The 22,643-nt window shown below is 44.5% G+C and overlaps 1 protein-coding gene and 1 long non-coding RNA gene across 3 annotated transcripts; one reads left to right on the plus strand and one right to left on the minus strand.

Annotated features, from left to right (window-relative positions):
* Positions 1 to 871: 871 nt before the first annotated feature.
* On the plus strand, positions 872 to 22,613 carry LOC110503551 (inositol-trisphosphate 3-kinase C). Of its 2 annotated transcripts, XM_021581935.3 has the most exons (8): positions 872 to 2,490; positions 8,670 to 10,042; positions 18,578 to 18,674; positions 18,824 to 19,037; positions 19,145 to 19,349; positions 19,557 to 19,658; positions 19,758 to 19,829; positions 20,499 to 22,613. In XM_021581935.3, the coding sequence occupies exons 2-8, from the start codon at positions 8,843 to 8,845 to the stop codon at positions 20,706 to 20,708; spliced, it is 2,100 nt and encodes a 699-aa protein (XP_021437610.2). In that variant the 5' UTR covers positions 872 to 2,490; positions 8,670 to 8,842; the 3' UTR covers positions 20,709 to 22,613. The 2 variants fall into 2 exon arrangements, with proteins under 2 accessions (XP_021437610.2, XP_021437611.1); XM_021581936.3 differs by lacking the exons at positions 872 to 2,490; positions 8,670 to 10,042 and adding an exon at positions 13,699 to 15,194.
* LOC149972335 (uncharacterized) lies at positions 5,330 to 9,939 on the minus strand. Its single transcript, XR_016491275.1, has 2 exons — positions 8,920 to 9,939; positions 5,330 to 6,419 (listed from the first exon to the last, which is right to left on the minus strand). It is a non-coding gene; the product is annotated as an uncharacterized LOC149972335 (long non-coding RNA).
* Positions 22,614 to 22,643: the final 30 nt, after the last annotated feature.

The raw sequence follows: 22,643 nt of genomic DNA on the forward strand, positions 1-22,643 counted from the left end.
CACTCCCAAAAATCCAAACGTAGCACCAGACAAAGCCATCTACACTGAACAAAAATATGAATGCAACATGTAAAGTGTTGGTCCCATGTTTCATAATCTGAAATAAAAGATCCCAGACATTTTCCATACACACAAAAAGCATATGTCTCTCAAATTCTGTGCACAAATTTGTTTACATCCCTGTCAGTGAGCATTTCTCCTTTGCCAAGATAATCTGTCCACCTGACAGGTGTCAAGAAGCGGATTAAACAGCATGATCACTACACAGGTGTACCTTGTAATGGGGATAATAAAATGCCACTCTAAAATGTGCAGTTTTGTCACATAACACAATGCCACAGATGTCTCAAGAGAACGTGCAATTGGCATGCTGACTCCAGGAATGTCCACCAGAGCTGTTGCCAGATAATTCAATGTTAATTTCCATAGATTAGGGCCTAATGAATTTATTTATATTGACTAAATTCCTTATATGAACTGTAACTCAGTAAAATCTTTGATATTGATGAATGTTCCATTCATATTTTTGATCAGTATAAATCATGTTATGTGCTCCTAACTTTTTAAAGTGGAGAGCACCAGTGCTACCAATTTAAAAAAAAAAAAAGCTTATTTCGAGCCCTGGATGAAATACAGTACTCCAGCCTACACAGGAAAACATGTATGCTTCTGCTTTTAGAAACTTATTCCGTGAGCTGTTGCAGTGTTCAGTTTATAACATGTCATGAATATCACTCACTATAATATGTATTTGGTTGAACTGAATCACACACAGGGCCTATCGTTGGCTATTGTTTGGCTATGACTTGGGCAAAGTTTATTATGAGAGTGGCCTTGGCTTTATCCGTTGAGGGTGTGTCTTTCTTTCCATGTCATAAAATGTGTGGCGTGCAGTGAGCAACTTAAACGGAAGGACTCGAGCCTTGGGGACCGGAAGGAAGATGGATCCAGCATGGCCGGACAGAATGGAGATGCTCACTAGATACAACTAGAGGACGAGAAGGATGACTGTTTCTGGAGTGGAGGAATATTGAATATGATGGAACAAAAGGGGGCTAAAGTTGTAAATGAGCATAGGTTTTTGGTTGGAGTACGATTCACTAGCAATAATGCTTTTTTTGGGGAGATCCATTTTGAAGTATCAAGGATGGTAAAATATGCATTAGGAAAGGTGGAGTTGGTCAGAGAGACCAGAAGTGGTTTTGTTTTAACTTCTTCTGTGCCCGAAAGAGCAGAAGGAAAAGGCATTAAGGCTCTATAAACTATCGACAAATGAAGTGGAGAGTCTCGATTTTTGGAGCAGAGCATCGTTAAAAGGTGTAATCTCTCATGTCGCATTGGATTTTGAGGCCTTGTGGTTTAGGGAGGAACATATCAGGAGTAGTTGGAGCCCGCTGTCTGAACCGTGCATTGGATTGAAAAAGATGGGAAAGCCTGTTGGTATTATTGATGTTTGACGAAGATGCTTCACATGTGAAGCGGGGATATGTGAGATATGCAGTGAGTGCTTTCATGTCCAAGCCGTGTTTTGCCGAAATTGCAAAAGGTATGGCCACGTATCAAGTGTGTGTCGAAGGAATGAAGAATCTGAGGATGTACGGCGTTGCAATTGTGCTGGAAATTACATTCCCAATTCCCCGGAGTGCCCGGTTAAGGGTAAAGGAGTTTGAACTGGCAAGGGTCAGGGCTGTACCGCACGTCTCCTACAAGGAGGTACGCAAAATAGGAGCTAGTGAAACTGAAGATATGGCAGTGGATGCCCCGCAGCCTGTGGAGATTCAGTGTCGTTGAGGTAAACTGACATGCTGATCGTGAAGATGGATTTTGTGACATTTATTGCACGTGATTAATTGTACTGCCTAAAACAACAAGAAGTCCACGAAGTTGGCCATAATTGTATTTACGGCTGAAAAGTTATTAGGTCTCCAGGACTTCACAGCCGAAACATCGCAAGGAATGCTGTCCAAAGACGCTCTTCCTTTTCAGGCCCCAGAGCCTATAGGGCTCGGAGTTGACCTTTGAATTTGACTGAAGAAGTACATTGATTTTTGCTTTTGTTTCTTTGTCTTTTGTTAGTTATTTGGGAACAATATTAGTATACATTTTTTTTTAAATCTCGTATACTACCCTGTACAGTGGGTGACAGCATGCACCTCTAACATATGTTTGCGGACAGCCATAATACCATAGAAGAAGAAGAAGAAGAAGAGCAACTTAAACACTCCATGTTCAGTGAGCAAGTATTTTGACATGTGCTTCCTCTATCACTTTAACCACATGCTCTTACCTCACCATATTGCACATTCACAGCAAACAGATAAGCCGCATTGACATCCCTTCCACACCCAGATACAGATACAGTAGATATCACACTAAGACTCTACGTTCCCAGCCTAACAAGCAAGGAGAAGCATCATTGGTTTGGCATCACACAACCAGGCTAGGCACTTTTGTACAACCAACAGGTTATTGGCAGACACTTGACTGATGGTGAGTTTTCGTTTCAGTTTATGGAGAAAGTCTGATGCTTTTTGGAGAAGTAGTTGGTTTTTCATGGTGCTTTGTAGCCTATTCTATCTCTTATTGATCTTTGGCTCTCTGCTCATCAGTATACCAGTTGACCATGGATTTCATGTGTTTCAATTACTGTAACCTATATGTATCTTATAACATTTATTGTGATCATCATAGTGTGTATATCTTAGAGTGACATGCGTCACTTAATTGTAATTAGTTCCAGGTGCTTCCTGTGAGTGTGGTGTGGGGTTTTGAGTATAAATGCCCGGTGATCGAGCTTTTTGTGTTGACGTGACATGGCCGCAATAACTATTTGAACAGTTTGCTACAACAGTGCCTGAAGGATCAGAAGGAGCGTGGAGATTTGGACATTTTTGGAAAGAGAGGAAGAAGGAAAAGGAGTAGAGGGAAGCGGTGTGGTGTGGAAGATTGGCGGTAAGTACCCCCAAAAAAGGATGTACTCGGTAGCTCAGAAGTTTAACCTGACGAGAGTGAGGATGAATTACCTGCGGTGGCAGGTGCGGTGAAGACCGGAGTTCGAGCCTCATCCCGATGATGATAGAGATGCTTTTTGGCCCAGAGGGAGGGAGATTTTTTGGAGAGAATGGATCCTTTCCTTCTGACTGATCCATATGTGGTGTTAGGTTGGGTGATGAAGAGGGTGGGGACTGTTGACTCGGTGAAAGTAACTCGAAGTGGACTCGTGATGATTCTTTGTTTCTTCCCTCCAGAGGGAGCAGGCGCTCCGCATCACGTGCCAAAATAAACGGACTTGCTTTGCTCTCCCGAGCAGGGCTCAGTTGAAAGGAGTGATAACTGGGGTGGCGTTAAGGAGGATCAACTAATAATGGAGGATTCCCGGTGTCTGTGACACCCGCCTTTTCGTGTGAAGCAGACCTGGTGGAGAGGGTAGTAAAACAGAGAAGACACTGTCTGTCCTGAGTTTTGATGCCGAATCAAGCTGACAAGGTCAAGTTAGGATGTGTCAGCTATCCCATGAGAGCTTTGTCACAAATCCATTACGTTGTTTTAGGTGTCATGTTGCAGCAGTGTGTAAGAGGGATATTTCTAGATGTGAGAAGTATGTAAGAGGGCACGAGACAAAGGAAGGTGTAGTATAAATGGAATAAGTGTGTTTTAACCCATGGTGCTGGACATCAGAAATGTCCGGTGAGAGAAAGGCAGTTTGAGGTTTGCCAAGATCAGAGTAGTACAGAAGGTGTCATATGCTGAGGCAGTGAAGAGAGTACTACTTCCCTTCTCCCTCCAGATCCTCTCTCGGTCTTCCTGAGTATTCCTTCCTCAACTATGTACTTTTCAAATTTTTATTGAATCTAACTATTGGAGAGCTTGATGTTCGAGCGAAAGCGCTGAAGATCATGTTTGACATGTGCAATATGTATTATCATTTCCATGCTCCATCCCTGATGTGAAGAACCTGTGTTTTGTTAATGTTTAGTAGTATATACATTTATCCGAGGACCTCACCTTGTTAAACAAGGTGGCGTAGTGGCTACAACCTTCAACCTGTTACATTAGGCTAACTGGTTGTGTTCATCATTAATCTTTATGACCATACATATTTTGTGGTGGCTGTTTGGTTGCTAAATTTATCTCACCATCGGTGATGTGTGTTAATCTCTGGAGTTTCCTCCACACGCAGCAATATGGAATGAACAGTTTCCCTAAAAGGACATTGCAACATCCCTATCCGTGAGGGGTGTGTCAACGCAGCGCAGTGTTGTTGTCATCCTTGTGTGATTCACTGCCACTTATTCATTATGCCCAGATCAGTTTGTGTGTGTGTGTGTGTGGTTTGTGAGTGTGTGTGTGTGTGTGGAGGTTGCATGAGCAAATCTTTCCATTATTTTCCTTCCCGTCTCATTTCCTGTGCCTAAGCACTCCTTCCTGACTTGACAGGGTTTCTACTGTCATGCTGCTCTCATTCGGTCTGGACAATCTAGTCAGACCGCATGATTATGAGTCAGTGTATTGTCTTGGCATGATGCATAGGACTATTCAAATCCACATGTGGAAAAACGCAGGTCTCTTTTCTATTGTGGAACCTGGGTCAGCAGGTCACATTGCAACAAACAGTTGATCCATTAATCAAACACCAGCCCGAGAGGCTTGTAGGAAGTCAACAAAAAGGCAGTGACTTTGTCAACTGCTACAGAATCAGCGTTCACAAAATGTTATCAATACAACATTGAATAATCCGTGTGTCCTTGTACCTCCAGTCTGGCGTCTATCGCTATCAACAGATATGAGTATAATCCATAACTTTTAGCATCAAGTCTAGTGACCATCAATCCGCATCTTGAGTGTCACAAACAGAACACTGGAAATGGTGATTAACAGAAACTCCAAATATGCTAAACATTGTGTTGATCACTACAAACCAAATATGAACTTCAGTCATATTACATTTCCCTATTACAATGTGTGGTAAAAGACACATCAGTGTTACAACGAGTCCCAAAATAGAAACTGAACTGACCTCCTTCCAATGTCCTAGATTCTGTCTATTATGTAGGGCAGGGATGGGCAAAGGATGAGTTCGGTTTCTTTGTGGTCCCCCCCCCCCCCATCAAGATTGCCCATCCCTACTGTAGGGGATTCGGTGTGACGCAAACTTAGATTCGGTGTGACGCAAACTACTACTTCACTCTCTCTGCTGATTTGATGCTAGGGGAAATTGACATGTCGTCTTTGCCTGTCTGCATTGTTGTTTCATCTCATTAACTTCCACTTAGAAGCTTTTCATGTTAAAGAAAATACATGGAACAGTGAAAACCCCCTCAGATCTTCCTTATAGACTAATGGTTTACAGCTTTATTATGCTATGTATTGTGACATTGCAACACCGAAGGGCCACAAAAACCGGATGCGTCCAGTTTTCATGTGAAATCGAAAGAGAGCCTGTGACGTGACTTCCACTTTTGGACATCAACAAGGCGACAATCCAACTTAACTCCTGCTCCAAATCTACTGGATTGGTTGAACAGTGCAGAAGAGAACCTGCCTAAAATGTTTAAGTGAGGACCAGAAAGAGAGAAACGCCATTTTTTACGCCTGCTCCGTTAGGTTTACTGGAGGGGCAGCAGAAATGTGGACAGCATTGTAGAAGCAACGATGGTGGATAATTTAAGATAGTTCACTCAGGCCATTTACCACTGTACAAAATGGTAAGTTCTGGTCTACTTAACAGGGTGGCTCTCCCATTAAAAACGAATGTGATTAGTTCTGCTTAGTTCATTGACTTCCATTGAAAAACAGTGGGATGTCTCGCTTCCTTTTCCATCTTTGGTAGAAGGTGATATTAGCTACAGCTGCCTAATTAGGTTCCTGATGCTGCTTACGAAAGTCGTCAGATAGATCAATCTAGATGAAGTGAAGTCACATCAACGTGGGCCTGGCTCCTGTGGCCTTGCTGAAGCCAATTAAGCTTGTATTCCAGGAGATCCTCTAGGCAGAGATACTATACTGAACAAAATGTAAACACAACATCAAATCAAATGTATTTATATAGACCTTCGTACATCAGCTGATATCTCAAAGTGCTGTACAGAAACCCAGCCTAAAACCCCATACAGCAAGCAATGCAGGTGGAGAAGCACGGTGGCTAGGAAAAACTCCCTAGAAAGGCCAAAACCTAGGAAGAAACCTAGAGAGGAACCAGGCTATGTGGGGTGGCCAGTCCTCTTCTGGCTGTGCCGGGTGGAGATTATAACAGAATATGGCCAAGTAGTTCAAATGTTCATAAATGACCAGCATGGTCAAATAATAATAATCACAGACAGAACAGTTGAAACTGGAGCACCAGCACGGCCAGGTGGACTGGGGACAGCAAGGAGTCATCATGTCAGGTAGTCCTGAGGCATGGTCCTAGGGCTCAGGTCCTCAGAGAGAGAGAGAAAGAAAGAGAGAATTAGTTATACTTTAATTCACACAGGACACCAGATAGGACAGGAGAAGTACTCCAGATATAACAAACTGACCCTAGCCCCCCGACACAAACTACTGCAGCATAAATACTGGAGGCTGAGACAGGAGGGGTCAGGAGACACTGTGGCCCCAACCCGAGGACACCCCCGGACAGGGCCAAACAGGAAGGATATAACCCCACCCACTTTGCCAAAGCACAGCCCCCACACGACTAGAGGGATATCTTCAACCACCAACTTACCATCCTGAGACAAGGCAGAGTATAGCCTCAAAGATCTCCGCCACGGCACAACCCAAGGGGGGGCGCCAACCCAGACAGGAAGATCACATCAGTGACTCAACCCACTCAAGTGGCGCACCCCTCCTAGGGACGGTATGAAAGAGCCCTAGTAAGCCAGTGACTCAGCCCCTGTAACAGGGTTAGAGGCAGAGAATCCCAGTGGAGAGAGGGGAACCGGCCAGGCAGAGACAGCAAGGGCGGTTTGTTGCTCCAGAGCATTTCCGTTCACCTTCGCTCCTGGGCCAGACTACACTCAATCATATGACCCGCTGAAGAGATGAGTCTTCAGTAAAGACTTAAAGGTTGAGACCGAGTTTGCGTCTCTCACATGGGTAGGCAGACCATTCCATAAAAATGGAGCTCTATATGAGAAAGCCCTGCCTCCAGCTGTTTGCTTAGAAATTCTTGGTGCTTAGAAACATGCAAAGTGTTGGGTTCATGAGCTGAAATAAAAGATCCCACAAATGTTCTATATGCACAAAAAGCTTATTTCTCAATGTTGTGCACAAATGTGTTTACATCCCACACCTGACAGGCGTGGCATATCAAGAATCTGATTAAACAGCATGATCATTACACAGGTGCACCTTGTGCTGGGGACAATACATTAACACTCTCTTAAAGTAATTATGTACTTTGAGACATGAAGCTCAATCAATCCAGAAAATTTCAAGAACTTTGAAAGTTTCTTCAAGTGCAGTTGCAAAAACCATCAAGCGCTATGATGAAACTGGCTCTCATGAGGACCGCCACAGGAAAGGAAGACCCAGAGTTACCTCTGCTGCAAAGGATAAGTTCATTAGAGTTACCAGCCTCAGATTGCAGCCCAAATAAATGCTTCACGGAGTTCAAGTAACAGACACATCTCAACATCAACTGTTCAGAGGAGACTGCATGAATCAGGCCTTCATGGCCACAAACCACTACTAAAGGACACCAATAAGAAGAAGAGACTTGCTTGGGCCAAGAAACACAAACAATGGACATTGAACTGGTGGAAATCTGTCCTTTGATCTGATGAGTCCAAATTTGAGATTTTCGGTTCCAACCATCGTGTCTTTTTTGAGACACAGAGTAGGTTGATCTCTGCATGTATGGTTCCCACCATGAAGCATGGAGGAGGAGGTGTGGGAGTGCTTTGTTGGGGACACTGTCAGTGATTTATTTAGAATTCAAGGCACACTTAACTAGCATGGCTACCACAGCATTCTGCAGAGATATGCCAGTCCTACTAAGCGCAAACCAGATGGGATATAATTTTTTCCTCCAACAGAACAATGACCCAAAACACCTCCAGACTGTGTAAGGGCTATTTGACCAAGGAGAGTGATGGAGTGCTGCATTGTGTAACTGCCTTAATTTTGCTGGACCCCAGGAAGAGTAGCTAATGCCTTAGCAGCAGCTAATGGGGTAGGTCAGTTAAGAACAAATTCTTATTTACAATGAGGGCCTACCGGGGTACAGTGGGTTAACAGCCTAGTTCAGGAGAAGAACTACAGATTTTCTTTACCTTCTCCCATCTTGGGGATTCGATCCAGCAACCTTAACGGTTACTGGCCCAACGCTCCAACCACTAGGCTACCTGCCGCCCCCATCCATAATAAATACTAAATACAAAAACATGAGCAAAGCAATATAGCTCAAGTTATTGGCCTCAAATGGCACAAAAAAATAAAGTTTTCCTGTTTTTGTACCATATTGACATGTTCACCCTTCACACCGAACATCAATTTCACACCGAACATCAATTTCACATCTCTTTTAATGAAAGCAAAAATGTGCACCTTGTACCTTTTTTTTTATGAGCTTGTTTTAAAGTTGTTTATTGCAATATGACATAGATAAGACCAAATGGAAAGCAGTACAGTATCTTATGTGAAGTGTTTTGGCAAAATATTCTAAAACTGTTTGTTTTTTCTTGCAGATATGGAATATTCAAACACTTTCATCAACATTTTCCTATAATTGTCATTTACCATTGGCAACAATGAGTGGAGCACGTGACTCATGTGTTACTTTGTAGCACAGTGAGAATTGTTTCAAATTGAAAACATCTCGGGAAGGTGTGACTTGTGCGCTACTACTACCGTGTACAGAATGGGTCAAACGCGTTCTGGTCTCTCGTACTGGAAACCAACTGAGACAGCCAAACGACTCCCTATCTGCAGATTTACCAGCGTGGAGCGAAGGGGTGACCGGTTTTACAGGAATCTGATGAAAACGAAGCAGTTGCCTTCGCCAGGCACAGGTCAACCGGAGGTAGGGCTTGTAATAGGATCTGGAGATTCGGAAACCCTTCGTGGTCACGGGAGAGGAAAGTTGATTAGAGGCCAGACAGAGTCGGAGGTAGTGGACTACACCACCCCGGTCGCCGAATACCCATCTCGAATTCATTATGAAAATATTCAGGCTCTCGACAGTGACGCTGTGAGCAAGGGAGCGGCCGACTCTTCCTTCGATTCGAAAGGCTTGGATACGCTGGCCAGAGGATTCGAAAGAACCCGCTGCGTGGTTACGCAGCGCAGCAGCCCAGAAACAACTGGGGAGGATCATGTCTGGAATGCCCCGGCTTGGGCCATGGAAAACAAGCCGTTCGGATTTGATAAACAGGATGGGGTTGCCTCGGAGGTCAGGGCGATATCGGGGGCTGTACCACCGGATGGTTCAGTCCATTGGCGCATATCTGGAGAGGATAATTTAAAACTGACCCTGGCATCACTGAGCTTGCGTTTGGACGAACCTCTGACAAGTGGCGTGTCAGAACCGATCGGGTATGATATACCACACACAGAGTTAGAAATGACCAAATCGAACTTTCTCGCTGCTTCTTGTGAGCCCGAAGCTGTCAGGAAAAATGAACAAAGCGGTTGTCCGGTTGAGTCGGGGATCCAGGAGGACCCCTCGACTAACTCTCCAAAACAGCCACACGGACAGGTCCAAAGTCCACTAGGTAGCCAACGTTTCCCTGGTACTATCCCAAAGCTTATTATAACCAGAGATCCAAGCCCCAGTCGGACTCAGGAAACACTAGACCCAAGGACCATGGAACTCGGAGTCGGTGGATCATCCCTGGATCTAAACGCCGATGATGAGTCCCCCTGCTCGGACAGTGGCTGTGGAGGCTCCCCGGCGCTGATGCGCTTTCGCCGAAAGCTCTCCAACTCGTCCTCCGCCGGCTGCGTATCCTCCGCCTCGTCGTTTGAGGAGTCCGAGGATGACTTCACCGGCAGCGACATCGAGTCCAGCCTGTCCCCAGGCATTTGCAACATGCTGGGCAGTCCAGACGAAGGAATGGGGGTGAGTGTGTCATCCTTAATTTGTTTGTGCATAAAATCTGGTGGTGTGCTGACTAGAGGTTTATCTTTTGTATGAAGTTACATACAAAAACACCCATTAGTATTATGTTAAACTCTTTGGCTATAGTCGGTCCTAAATGTTGGCCAGAAGTGCCATGGATGGGCACATACTTAAACACAGCCCTATTGTTTACTTTCTGCACACGAATAAATCAAGAGCATAGCACCGATATAAACTCCCAGTAATTGATTGGGTAAACCACCAACATTTCAGCATTGCTGTTCCTCCTTCAGGGTAAAATGTTGTTGGTTTACCCAATCAGTTTTTGGGAGTTTTTATATATAAACTATTTTTTATAGCTTGCAGTTTATACGGTGTTAGTCAGCACCTCTACACAAAATAATTTCTCCGGGTGTACTCTGGGTGTTAGACTACTTTCTGTACACACACTTCCATGGTACATTTGTAGCCTACTGTATGCACTCATGCTATTGATATAAGGCAGTCTTTTTCCATTTATGCAGAAGAGATGCACTTTGATTTGAAATTATGCCCTAATGAGCAGACATTCACTGATAATGGATGTTCCAGAACCACAACTCCATTGTTGACTTACAGACTGCATGTCAATCACACACACACACACACACACACACACACAATTCTCTATGTCAGATCAACTCCTAGATAACATATCTGAAACTCAAACGTCTCACACACACAAAGCCACCAAGCCCTTGTGCTCCTACCACAGGGTGTGTGGTGAATATTTAGCCTGAAGGAGTTTGGAGCGCAGTTGTATTTACACATAGATCAGTTGGTTGTAAACAATATGGTGGAAATCAGCTGAGCTAGGTGAACCTGTGGTGTCGCTTACATAATACACCTAAGCCAATAAATAGGTGGGAAATGATGTAAAATATATCACTAGCCACTTTAAACAATGCTACCTAATATAATGTTTACATACCCTACATTATTCATCTCATATGTATATGTATATACTGTACTCTATATCATCTACTGCATCTTTATGTAATACATGTATCACTAGCCACTTTAACTATGCCACTTTGTTTACATACTCATCTCATATGTATATACTGCACTCAATACCATCTACTGTATCTTGCCTATGCCGCTCTGTACCATCACTCATTCATATATCTTTATGTACATATTCTTTATCCCCTTACACTTGTCTATAAGGTAGTAGTTTTGGAATTGTTAGCTAGATTACTTGTTGGTTATTACTGCATTGTCGGAACTAGAAGCACAAGCATTTCGCTACACTCACATTAACATCTGCTAACCATGTGTATGTGACAAATAAAATTTGATTTGATTTGAGGTTCATCAATGAAGTCCCTTTCACTCCTAAGTGACCCTTTACCCATGACTCCCACCACTGTGACCCTTTACCCATGACTCCCACCACTATGACCCTTAGCTGAGATTGTCACTAATGAGCTCGTCTTGATAAACACGGGGTCATTTGCTGAACCCCAAGATGTTCTTGTTTTGACCCGTGTACGAACCAGCTCTAACCTTTTTACAGTGGTATGTTTCCCACCCCAGTCAGAGGCCTTTGATGCGCCCTGACCAGAAATGCTTGGAATGACATGAGCTCAAAAACAGGATGTCTTTCCTAGAAATGGACCAATTGAAACGCGGGCAAGCTCTCTCCCTGAACAAGAATGGTGTGAATCCTGGAAGTCACCACTGTGTGGAAATACTAGAATGTATACATGTTACATTTCACCAGCACGCATACTTTCTCTCTCCCTGTTACTTTCTCTCTCTCGGAGTGCATAGTTGTTGTAATCAATGTGTTTTATGAGAGAAACTACTTCAGGAGAACATATGTTCAGTCTTCTTTTCTTCATGTCTCTGAAAGGGAGATGGTCTTCCAAATAACACATAATGACTGACCTATTTAGATGACATTGCTGTGAGTGACTCACTCTCACATTGTGTGTGTGCTCCAGTGGGTTTCTATACTGTGTGTGTGTGTGAGTCAATGTGTGGAGAGAGTGAGCCTTAAAAATAATGTACCCAAACATCCTGAATTCCGATACTTAGCCATAGCTCTCTTTCTACCTACTTTGTCGCTCTCTTTTCCTCCCTCATTTGCTTTCTCTAATTTGCTTTATCTTCTGTGAGTCCAGATATTTCCATATCTGTGTGTGTGTGTGTCATGTTAATGTTTGAATTTAGTCTGGATGAGAGGGCATGTCAGCAGTTCCCATGTTATACGTCCCTCCCACACTACTGTTATGACTGAATATCTGGAACATAGTGAGTGTACTGGATGTCCATTTTGGATCTAGCTGGTGTGATACGGCAGCACTGAGGCGAGTGTTGGTTGTGATAGTATTAGGGCTTTGGTTGTTATTGGCTAATTGTACACTTTGAAAGTGTGGCCAAACCAGTTGTTACACTTTGCTCAATGACGTACATTGTAGATACTCGCCTGCTCACACTGCATATTTAGAGTTGAAGGCACACACTCAGACACTACACACTCTGATGCCATCAGAGTGTCATGGAAAATTGGGCTGCAGGCAGTTGTGTTGCTAGGCGACATCATTGCCATATATGGTGCTGTTTCTCTTTCTTTTTTTTCTTTTTTTTTTCTCTCTGGTCTGTATTTTGAACGTAACTTCTTAAATATAACACATTACTTTTGACATCTTTTCATAGTCTCTTTCTGCCTACATCATCCCTTCATTTCTCTGACAATACCCCCCCCCCCCCCCCCCCCCCTCCCTTTAGCCTTGTAGCACAGCACAAGGTTTTCCCCTGATACACAGGCAGTGGAACAGAAGGCAGAGGAAAATATAAATAAGTGGAGGAGGATAAAGTACCCTCCCTACACACACTCTACAATATATCCCACAACACACGTACAGCACATACTCCACATACGCGCACACACACAAGAACAACTCGTTGATAATCTCACATTATGCAAGTCACGATGGCAAAGTTGCCACACTCGAACATGCATACACACACACACACACAAACACTCTTACACATACTTGTAAGTGTCCACACAAGCATTAAAACACACATTTGTGTCAGACTTTGTTTTGTTGTGTGTGTTAACTGGGCTGTGGTTGAGCTGTGCTGCTCATGCCACCCAGAGCAGAATGAAGGGGATGTGGTTTACATGTAAACGAGGCCTGGAAAAAGAGCAGCATTACACCTAAGAGTAAGATGTCCTTTTACTCAACTTTTTACTGTGGATAAACGATATCCCAAGATTTACTTAACAAAAGGCACATCTCAATAAGTGGTCCAAGTCAGTTATGCCATGGCACAAGTGGAGAGAGAGGCTTTTCTCTTTTGTTCTCTAATGCTTCTCTGTTGTTCCTCAAGCAAGGGGGAAGGCCGCGACATCACAGATTCCCATCAGACCAACTCCTTCAATGCCCTACTCCTTGAAGTTTGCAGTGGTCTACAAAACATATGCTGAAGATATATTATTTGACCCTTTTAGTGTGGGATATTGCTTTTCAACAGTTAAAAAAAAAAAAAAAAAAATTGCTGGAGGATATCTTTTAAAGACTACAGCAGTGACACGCTGATGTTGTGAGCAGTAAAACAGGGCGTACCCCTTTTATAAATCAGAAGCTATTTACAATAGCCACATGCCTGTTTTTCTCTCTCTCTTTCTCTCTGGGCTTATGTGTCTGAGGAGTTTCTCTGAGGGACAAAGAGAAACAGGACTGCGGGGAAAGGTTTTAGAGTACTCTAGTGGATTTAAATAGTCTTTATTTAGTCAGGATAGCCCACTCTGTAACAAATGCTACTGTTTTCCAAGGAGTCCTGGGTTCCATTGAATCAAAAAATGTTTAAAGAAAGCGAGCAAAAGTGAGGTTAGTGCTTAGGGGTATTTAGAAATGTTTTCCTCTGAATATCCAATCTAGTAATTCACTTTGGCTCCAGCATGATGACTCCCATAAAACATAATTGGCTACGTTAGGTTGATGTCTTTTGCATCATACTCACACTTGAAAGCTGTCTTTGCCCCACAATTTTTTATTTTTTCTGCCTGCCTGCCTGCCTGTCTAAAATGTTTTGATATATTGAAATCCTTTAATTTTCAGTTTAGTTAACAGAGGGGGAAAAAAATGCTGTCTGCTGGTTAAGGTATTTATTTTAGGGACATGTGGTGTGGGAGAGCCATTGTCTATACGCTAGACTACTGGGGGGGGGGGGGTCTCTAACAGAGAGATCTTGAATCGCTCTGTCTCTCTCTACACTACAGAAGTACATTTCCTGGGACTAGTGTGTGTCATCAAAGTAGTACAGAGTGAAGAGGCCCTTTCTCTCTGGGTATTACAGACGTGCCTGTCACTGGGCACTCTGTCTTTCTGAGGACACAGGCCCAGGATGGGCTGATTGCGGGGATTAGAGAGAGACTGCTACAGCAGATTGTGAGAGGACTCTGATATCAGAAAGACAGTTGGTGTGGTGTGGAAAAAAACATGGAGAGGGGAAAATTGATAAAAGGGGAGACAGAGGTCACCAAACTTGGGGAGAGGGGAAAATGTAGCGCCGAGTGACGGATTAGTGTGAGGGAGAGTGACGAGTTGACGAGCGAGCACGAGACCTGGGAGGGAGAAGTAACACCAGGTAGGGAGACGGTGATACTATAAGAGAGGAGTGACAAAATGCTGCAGAGAGGACAGAGATCAGTTGGTGTTAAAGAGAAGGCAGGGGGGGAGGGCTCAGTAGGAGAGGGATTATAATGTAACCTCACACGAGAGGGGATGTTTACCAGACAACACAAGTTAACAAAGCCAGGCAATTGCATTGGCTGACTGCGAATGCTGCAGGGCTAACTGAGGGACAGATGGCCTCTGTAGCATTGAGCTACAGCCCTTCTAACAGTCATAGGTAGGGCTAAATGCTCACGCTAGTCTAACAGGGACATACAGAGGGGCAAGGCTAAATGCTAACCCCCCTAGGCTAACTGAGGGACAGTCTGATGGAGCGCCGGATGCTCGTGGCGGTCTCGTTTGGAGAACCTGTACTGATGGCGCGGAGTGTGTGGGACTGGCTACACTCTCACCTCCCCTCTGTGTCTGTGTGTGCCTGTGTCAGCGCCGGTCTGCTGCTCCACTACTGCTCCGTCTGCCAGGTAAGAGATGAGACAAACAGATTAGACATACTAGATTAGATATGCTGTTGGGAAGAGTTGAGATTGGAGCTGGATGCCAACAGGTGAGGACAGGTTTACATACAATATAAACTGTGTGGTGTGAGCCCTGAATGATTGGCTGAAAGCCGTGGTATATCAGCTCGTATACCTCTGGTATGACACAATTGTATTTTTACTCTTCTAATTACATTGGTAACCAGTCTATAATATCAATAAGGCACCTCGGGGGTTTGTGGTATATGCCATCTGCATTACGTCATGCCTATTGGCTGTATACCACACGCCCTCCGTCTTTATTGCTTAAGTATAGTATAGCGAGGAGTTGAAGTCCGATAACAATAGTCTTCTAGTCATAGATATAATAACCTTAGGTGTGGACAGGTGAAGACTGTCCTTGTGGGCTGGGATGTAGGGCCACATTGAACGTTGCAGATAGAAATGCCACAAATAGAGCCGACGTGATTCCTTATTGTACTAGTCAGAGAGGCATGTTTGTTCTACATAGCGCATTGCTAACTGAACGTTCCAAAACGTTGCGTCCTGCTGAACGTGCCCCTGGTGTACATCCAGTATGTAAGGCTGTGTTTCTCTCTAGGATTAGGTACGAGGTGGGCAGGTACACCGTATCTCCTCTCTCTGTGCTGATCCACACAGGTATGTGTGGAAGTGCTGCTACAAACCCTGTCCTCTCCAGTTGAGGCAGGTCTGGGCAGGTGTTGGTTTCTGTCTGTAGAAGGATTATCTAGCTGCTTTGGCATTAGCTAGTATGGACAGGTAGAAGGAGAGTTGTCTTTGTGTGTCTGTCGGCTGGGTCAGGTGTGTATTGGGTCCATTAAAGTTCAACACACAATTTGATGATTGTATATTTATTTGAGCAGGTTTAACACCTAGGATCTGTCTTTATTATGAAAAGCTGTTTTTGACGTGGGTGTTTTAGTAAGGTTCTCTGAGTTGACGTTTGCGTTGTCTCTATCTGGGCTAAGGCGGTGGTAAGCCAGGGAGATTTATGATGACGGCTGCTGTCAGAATAGACACTAGGGCTGTAGGTCAGTAGGGTCACAGCTTCACGACCTTTAGTTCTTGACCTCGTGGTCAGAACAGAGCTTTTGTGTTCCTCTTGCGGCCAACACTGACGTCCAGAATGTCACTACTGATAATGTGTGTGTGTGTGTGTGTTTCATGGCTGCTGTCATTATGACAGGGGTCAAGACACATTCCAAGAACGTAGTGTAGAATGAAGGGAAGAAAAGACTGGGGTAAGGATAGAGGGAGGCGGCAGAGGGACAGAGCTCTGCTGTTTTGTAGTGGAGGAGCAGGAGGAAAATAGAGCGGGATTAGGATAACAACAGAGCTCTGCTGTTTTGTAGTGGAGGAGCAGGAGGAAAATAGAGCGGGATTAGGATAACAACAGAGCTCTGCTGTTTTGTAGTGGAGGAGCAGGAGGAAAATAGAGCGGGATTAGGATAACAACAGAGCTCTGCTGTTTTGTAGTGGAGGAGCAGGAGGAAAATAGAGCGGGATTAGGATAACAACAGAGCCCTGCTGTCTTGTAGTGGAGGAGCAGGAGGAAAATAGAGCGGGATTAGGATAACAACAGAGCTCTGCTGTTTTGTAGTGGAGGAGCAGGAGGAAAATAGAGCGGGATTAGGATAACAACAGAGCTCTGCTGTTTTGTAGTGGAGGAGCAGGAGGAAAATAGAGCAGGATTAGGATAACAACAGCGGGAAGCAGTGAGTGAAGGCAGGAGAAAGGGAGTAATACTTTGAGGAAGGGAAAAGGAGAAGTAAAAAGAGAAGGAAAGGCAGATTATTCTCTCCGGGGTCATTCAGGTCAGGTAATAATGGAGGTGGGAGGAGGCGGTGAAATCGAATAGAGGGGACTGAGTTACATGCCCCCCCCCCGGGCCATTCATTAAACTGTCTGGCCTGAACTGCTGGAGAGAGAGCGAGTGGGAGATAAACGAGTGGATGAGAGGAGTAAAAGAGCCATTTAGGGGGGTATAGCCCTGCTTTGATGACCCGTTCCTCTCCGGACCCCCTGTAGTGACACCCAGCACCCAATGCTCAGCTCCGAGAGGGACAGAAGGAGAGAATGATAAAGTGGTTGACTTAGCTGGATTCCCCCCTGCAGATTAGTGCTGTGCCACCGTGGAGCTAGCTCATCGTTCACCTGTCACATTGATCTCTGCCTCTTTGCACTTTTCCTTCTGGGCTTTGTCTTCATTTTGCAATGTTTTCAGTATGGCAGGTATGTGTGTGGATGACTGTACACTTTTGTGTGTTTCTGCTCTGAGGTCAGGGTTAAGCTGGTAAAGAGCTTTTAGAGCTCGGAAGTCTCTGTTGACATTGACCCGGGACTCAAACTACTAGCCTGCGCTGTCTCTGTTCTTCACCATGTATTCAGCACAACTTCAGGGGCCGTATCCACAAAGCGTCTCCGATTTTAATAATGAATACGATTATATGGACAGATCCTAGATCAGCACTGCTGCTCAGATATTTAATGAATACGGCCTCTGGCCTGTGTTTCTCCTCTTCCCTCGCTCTGTATTCAGCACAACATTTCAGCAGTCCAGTGTAAAGAATGTGTGGGTGCGGAGGAGGCAGACAGACAAACATTGGCTGGGGTTGGTTGGTTGTACTGGGCTGGAGTGTAGTGGGGCATGTGTTCTTTAGCAGTCAGAGGGTTGTAAATGATCATAAAATATGGGTTTATGACGCCCTGTCCTTCCACTCAATTACCTCTATGATGACCTCTGCCTCCCATCTTCTTTCTCCTCTCTTTTTTTTTTCCCTCAAACGTTTTGTCTATGCCCTACCTTTGCTCTCTCCTTGTCTCTCTGTCCCTATCTCTCTCTCTGTCTCCTTCCAGTGATTTCCCACACATAGTATCATTTCCTAATCAGTGGTGTGTGTGTGCAATCGATGGTGTGTGTGTGCAATCGATGGTGTGTGTTCTCCTCTCTGCTTGCTTGCGTCAAACTCTCTTGCATAGTGACCTTGCTATGTTTTTCCAATAAAGATAAACTAACTACACACACACACCCGCAGACTCACACACTTACTCAATCAAACTCGCACATAGTGTTCCTGTGTAGGCCAGGAACGTTATATTTTTGTTACCGCGGAACCAGTGTGACGTTTCTGGTCAATGTTTTTGAATGGGGGGGGTACCTGGCCTTGGCTCACACGAGCTGGGACCTCACTCCGTGCCTCCGGTTGTGTGTGTGTGTGTGTCCTTTTAGATCAACCTCAAATGGTCTTACCCACTGATGCAACATTTCTATCCAGTTTTCTGCTGTGGCCAAGTAAGAATGAGTCGGAATGACCATATGACCATTTTGTTGCTTCTCTCCTTCCCAGACCAAGCAATGGCAGAAGCTGAAAACTATGGTGCACTGGTCTCCCTTCGTGTCCTTGAACAAGCGTTATCCCTGGGTGCAGCTCGCCGGGCATGCAGGTATACACCACTCCCTTTCACACTCTCTCTCTAGTGCTCTAGCTCGCTCTCTCTCTTTCTCTCTAGTGGTCTCTCTCTCTCTCTCTCTCTCTGTATTTCTCACTTTCTTTTCCTCTGTCACTCACTTGTCCCCTCCCTCTGTCTCGTAGGTAACTTCCAGGCGGGGGAGTATGGGCGTTTGTTGAAGCGCTACTGTGAGTGTGAGCAGCTGTGCCTGTCGAAGCTGATGGGGGACATTCTGCGGCCCTATGTCCCTGGCTACTACGGCGTGGTTCAGAGGGACGAACAGGACTACAACCTAATGGACGACCTCCTGGCTGACTTTGACTCTCCCTCCATCATGGATTGCAAGATGGGCAGCAGGTGAGGCTCTCCAGGACCAATGCTGGAGAGGAGATTACTATTGTTAGATAACTCCGCTGTTAGATGATGAACTGGCTCACTAACCCGGTTTTTCCCTGTCCAATCAGGACTTACCTGGCGGAGGAGCTACTGAAGGCCAGGGAGCGTCCACGGCTCCGTAGGGACATGTATGAGAAGATGGTGGCCGTGGACCCTGGGGCCCCTACAGATCAGGAGAGGGCCCAACAAGGCATCCTGAAGCCCAGATACATGCAGTGGAGAGAGACCCTCAGCTCCACTGCCACCCTGGGCTTCCGCATCGAGGGCATCAAGGTCAGGGGGCCCACTGGGTTCAACTCGGGGTCTAAATGAGGGGATTGAGAAATTATTTTTAGTGTTTCAAACTTATGGGCAAAATAAATTAACAATGAGACAAGGAAATGGGTGTGATGGGTCAGCACTCAAAAAGATGTCACATAAAGCTTACTTCACTAAAAAAACTAATAATAATTTAACTTGTGTGTATTTTGTTGTCTGCAGAGAGCGGATGGGACGTGCAACACCAACTTTAAGAAGACCAAACACCGGGAGCAGGTCATGCAGGCCCTGGGAGATTTTGTTGATGGGAACATTCAGATCCTGGTACGTGTTTCTAGGGAACTTGAGTTCTAGGGGGACCTACTCAGTCCCTTCAGATTGAATGTCTATTTGACTGTTTGTCTCCCGTTCTCTCTCTGGTAGAAAGTCTACCTGCAACGTCTGGAGGAGCTGCGATCTGTGCTGGAGAAGTCACAGTTCTTCAGAACACATGAGGTAACCCACACACTCACTCACATCCTATACTACTTCCCACTTCTCTGTACCCATAGTACTCTGCTTTACTTACTAGTGGTAAATGAAGACAATATTTATAGTAAAGTTTGGCATGAGTACTTTCCCTCAACAAACCTGTTTGCTGGATTATGATTAAATGTGATTGATATGAACATGATTCAAATTCCTTATTAAACCTGCAATATGTAACTTTTTGGGCTGCTGGACCAAATTGAAATAGAAATAGTTATAGATCTGTCATCCTCATTGAAAGCAAGTCTAAGAAGCGGTAGATCTGTTCTATGTGCACAATTTCGATGCGTCCCATTCTTACATTTCGTTTTTACTTTCAGTTTTGTACACCAGCATAAAATACAATATTTTTTTGGTAATAGACAATATATTTCAGTGGTTTAGATGCTACAATGATTCTCTACACTATACATGCTTGTTTTGTCTCACAAACTGAAATGAATTAAGGGAAAGGCCAGATACCTAGTTAGTTGTACAACTGAATGCATTCAACTGAAATGTGTCTTCCAAATTAAGCGAACTATTAGAATTTTAATAACCAGGACATGGCGGAGCGATTTCTGCGTAGTGCAGCTTTAAATCACAAACGAACACTCTCACTGACAGACTGAACTCAAATGTCCTGTTTTCTCCCAGGTGGTGGGCAGCTCCCTGCTGTTTGTGCACGATGCGTCAGGCCAGGCCCGTGTGTGGATGATAGACTTTGGGAAAACGGTGCCCCTGCCTGCCCCCCTCACCTTGGACCACCGGACCCCCTGGATTGAGGGCAACTGCGAGGATGGCTACCTGTGGGGTCTGGACAACCTCATAGACATTCTCAGTACCATGCTCCCCCCCAGCCGCTGAGAAAGAGCGGGCCGTGTGGGAGAGCACAAAGGGATGGCCTGGAAGAGAGAGAGGAGGAGGAGGAGGAGGAGGAGGATGGAGAGAACACTCTCACCCTAGTCACAGATGAGAATGAAAGTGGGGAAGAACAAATGGAACGGGTCATTACCCAAACTAGATGTGAGACTGGTGAGATGGAGGGGAAAGGAAAGAAGGATGACATTGAAAGAGGCAAACGGAGGAGCGCACAGAACAAGGGGGACGCTCTTTAGCCAGTGAGGAAACGTGTCCACACAACTAGTGTTGTCATCCCTCAACCTCTCTCATTATTATAAGAGCTATGACGTCAACTATCACAGCAGCACACACACACACGGACACACTACTGTTCCTTCATATTATCACGAGTATGATGATAATGTACTGAACCTTTCCAATGGGATATATCATCCTCAAGTGACCAATGGAGAACATTTTTATTTTCATTATGGACCACTTGACTTTATGCTTTTTTGAAAACTATTTTATATATTTGTCAACACTAGAAACACTGGAAAAAAAGCGGTATATGTAAACTTTATCTGGTACTTCGCCTTTTAATGTAAATACAGTTTTATTTAATCTGTTTCCCTTCATAAGTAGCCTCTTTACACTTTGTACTTTTTCTGTGCCTAGATTTTGTGATTGGAGGCAGATTATTTTTTTATATATCATTCCAAAGTTTGCTGGAGAGTTGACCCAAAGTCTGTAACAATTTGTTTTTTGTAAGTTGGATTGACACCTGGTGAAAACTGGAGGCTGTTGATTGGCTCTGTCTGACCCCGTGTGGTGTCTGATTTGGCAGAGTTGACCCAGCAGATAAACTAACAGTGGTTCCCAACCAGGGTTACTAGGACCCCTGGGGGTACTTGGTCGATCCACAGGGGGGTACTTGAGAATATTTAATGAGACCATAGGCTTACTGGTAAAAAGTACATGAGGGGGGTACTCTGTGCAGAGCAAAATTCAGCTGTTGCTATAGTAACCGCAAATGATTGGGAACCACTGGACTAATGGATCTTATTCATGTTTTTTTTCTTTATTTTCTCTCCTAGTGGGCACATGACTTGGTGGTCATGGCTAACTAGACTGTATTGCACAAATGTGTTCCTCACAAAAGCCATTGAACAAAGCTAGCCCTGCCTCTGTGTCTCTGAATATGGATTCACTCTGGTGTCCAAGGTTCTTATAAGCAAACCATTTTCTGGTGAATGGAAGTTGATCAATCTGCATAGTTGTGACCCTTCAGTTTGGTTCATACATTTTTCTGGAATGGGCAACGATTGGCCTGACAACTGAAATGACTATTTGAACAAGTCACCTGAAACTGGAATGAATGACCTACTGTTTGTTATGACACGTTCATCCACACGTCAGGCTTGTCACTGGATTTGTAGATCTGTCAGCCAACATTCCCATCCAAGTCTTCCTACATAGACAACACTGTGTGTATTTATGGTGTGTGTGTAGATGTCTAGAAAATGGAGGCGCTCTGTGTGTGACTGTCAGCATTGACATCATGGAATTATGTTTCTTCTGTTGACATCTCACACCATAAAAACACATTCTGGAACAATATATTGTTTACAAAGTATTATCTTACGTACCATGTAACCTCTTCTTCATCTTAACCTGATAGTTACTGGCTTTCTGACTGTTTGGGTTGTTTGTGTGTGGCTGAGCGCTGGACTGTAATAGGGTTGGGAAAGCCTAAGATGTTATATAGTTTGGATAAGCCTTTCCTCTGTGCTGTACTTCAGGAGACAGTGCATTGCAAGAGCACAAATACGAATGTTCAGAGGATTGAGACTGGTCCCTGCTCTCTGTCTAGAATACCATTGATTGCAATAAACTGGAACTAAGAGCTCAAGTCTTTCTAATCTGAAACCCCGTGTCGTCTCATTCAACACCAAACAT

Source organism: Oncorhynchus mykiss, chromosome 24 (assembly GCF_057628025.1).
Source record: "Oncorhynchus mykiss isolate SJ-2025 chromosome 24, ASM5762802v1, whole genome shotgun sequence".
Lineage (NCBI taxonomy): Eukaryota > Metazoa > Chordata > Actinopteri > Salmoniformes > Salmonidae > Oncorhynchus > Oncorhynchus mykiss.

Coding starts and splice junctions, on each gene's coding strand:
- LOC110503551 (XM_021581935.3), top strand. CDS start 8,843: ATGGGTCAAACGCGTTCTGGTCTCTCGTACTGGAAACCAACTGAGACA. Junction 10,043..18,577: donor GTCCAGACGAAGGAATGGGG/GTGAGTGTGTCA, acceptor TCTCCTTCCCAG/ACCAAGCAATGGCAGAAGCT. Junction 19,659..19,757: donor ATGGGAACATTCAGATCCTG/GTACGTGTTTCT, acceptor TCTCTCTGGTAG/AAAGTCTACCTGCAACGTCT.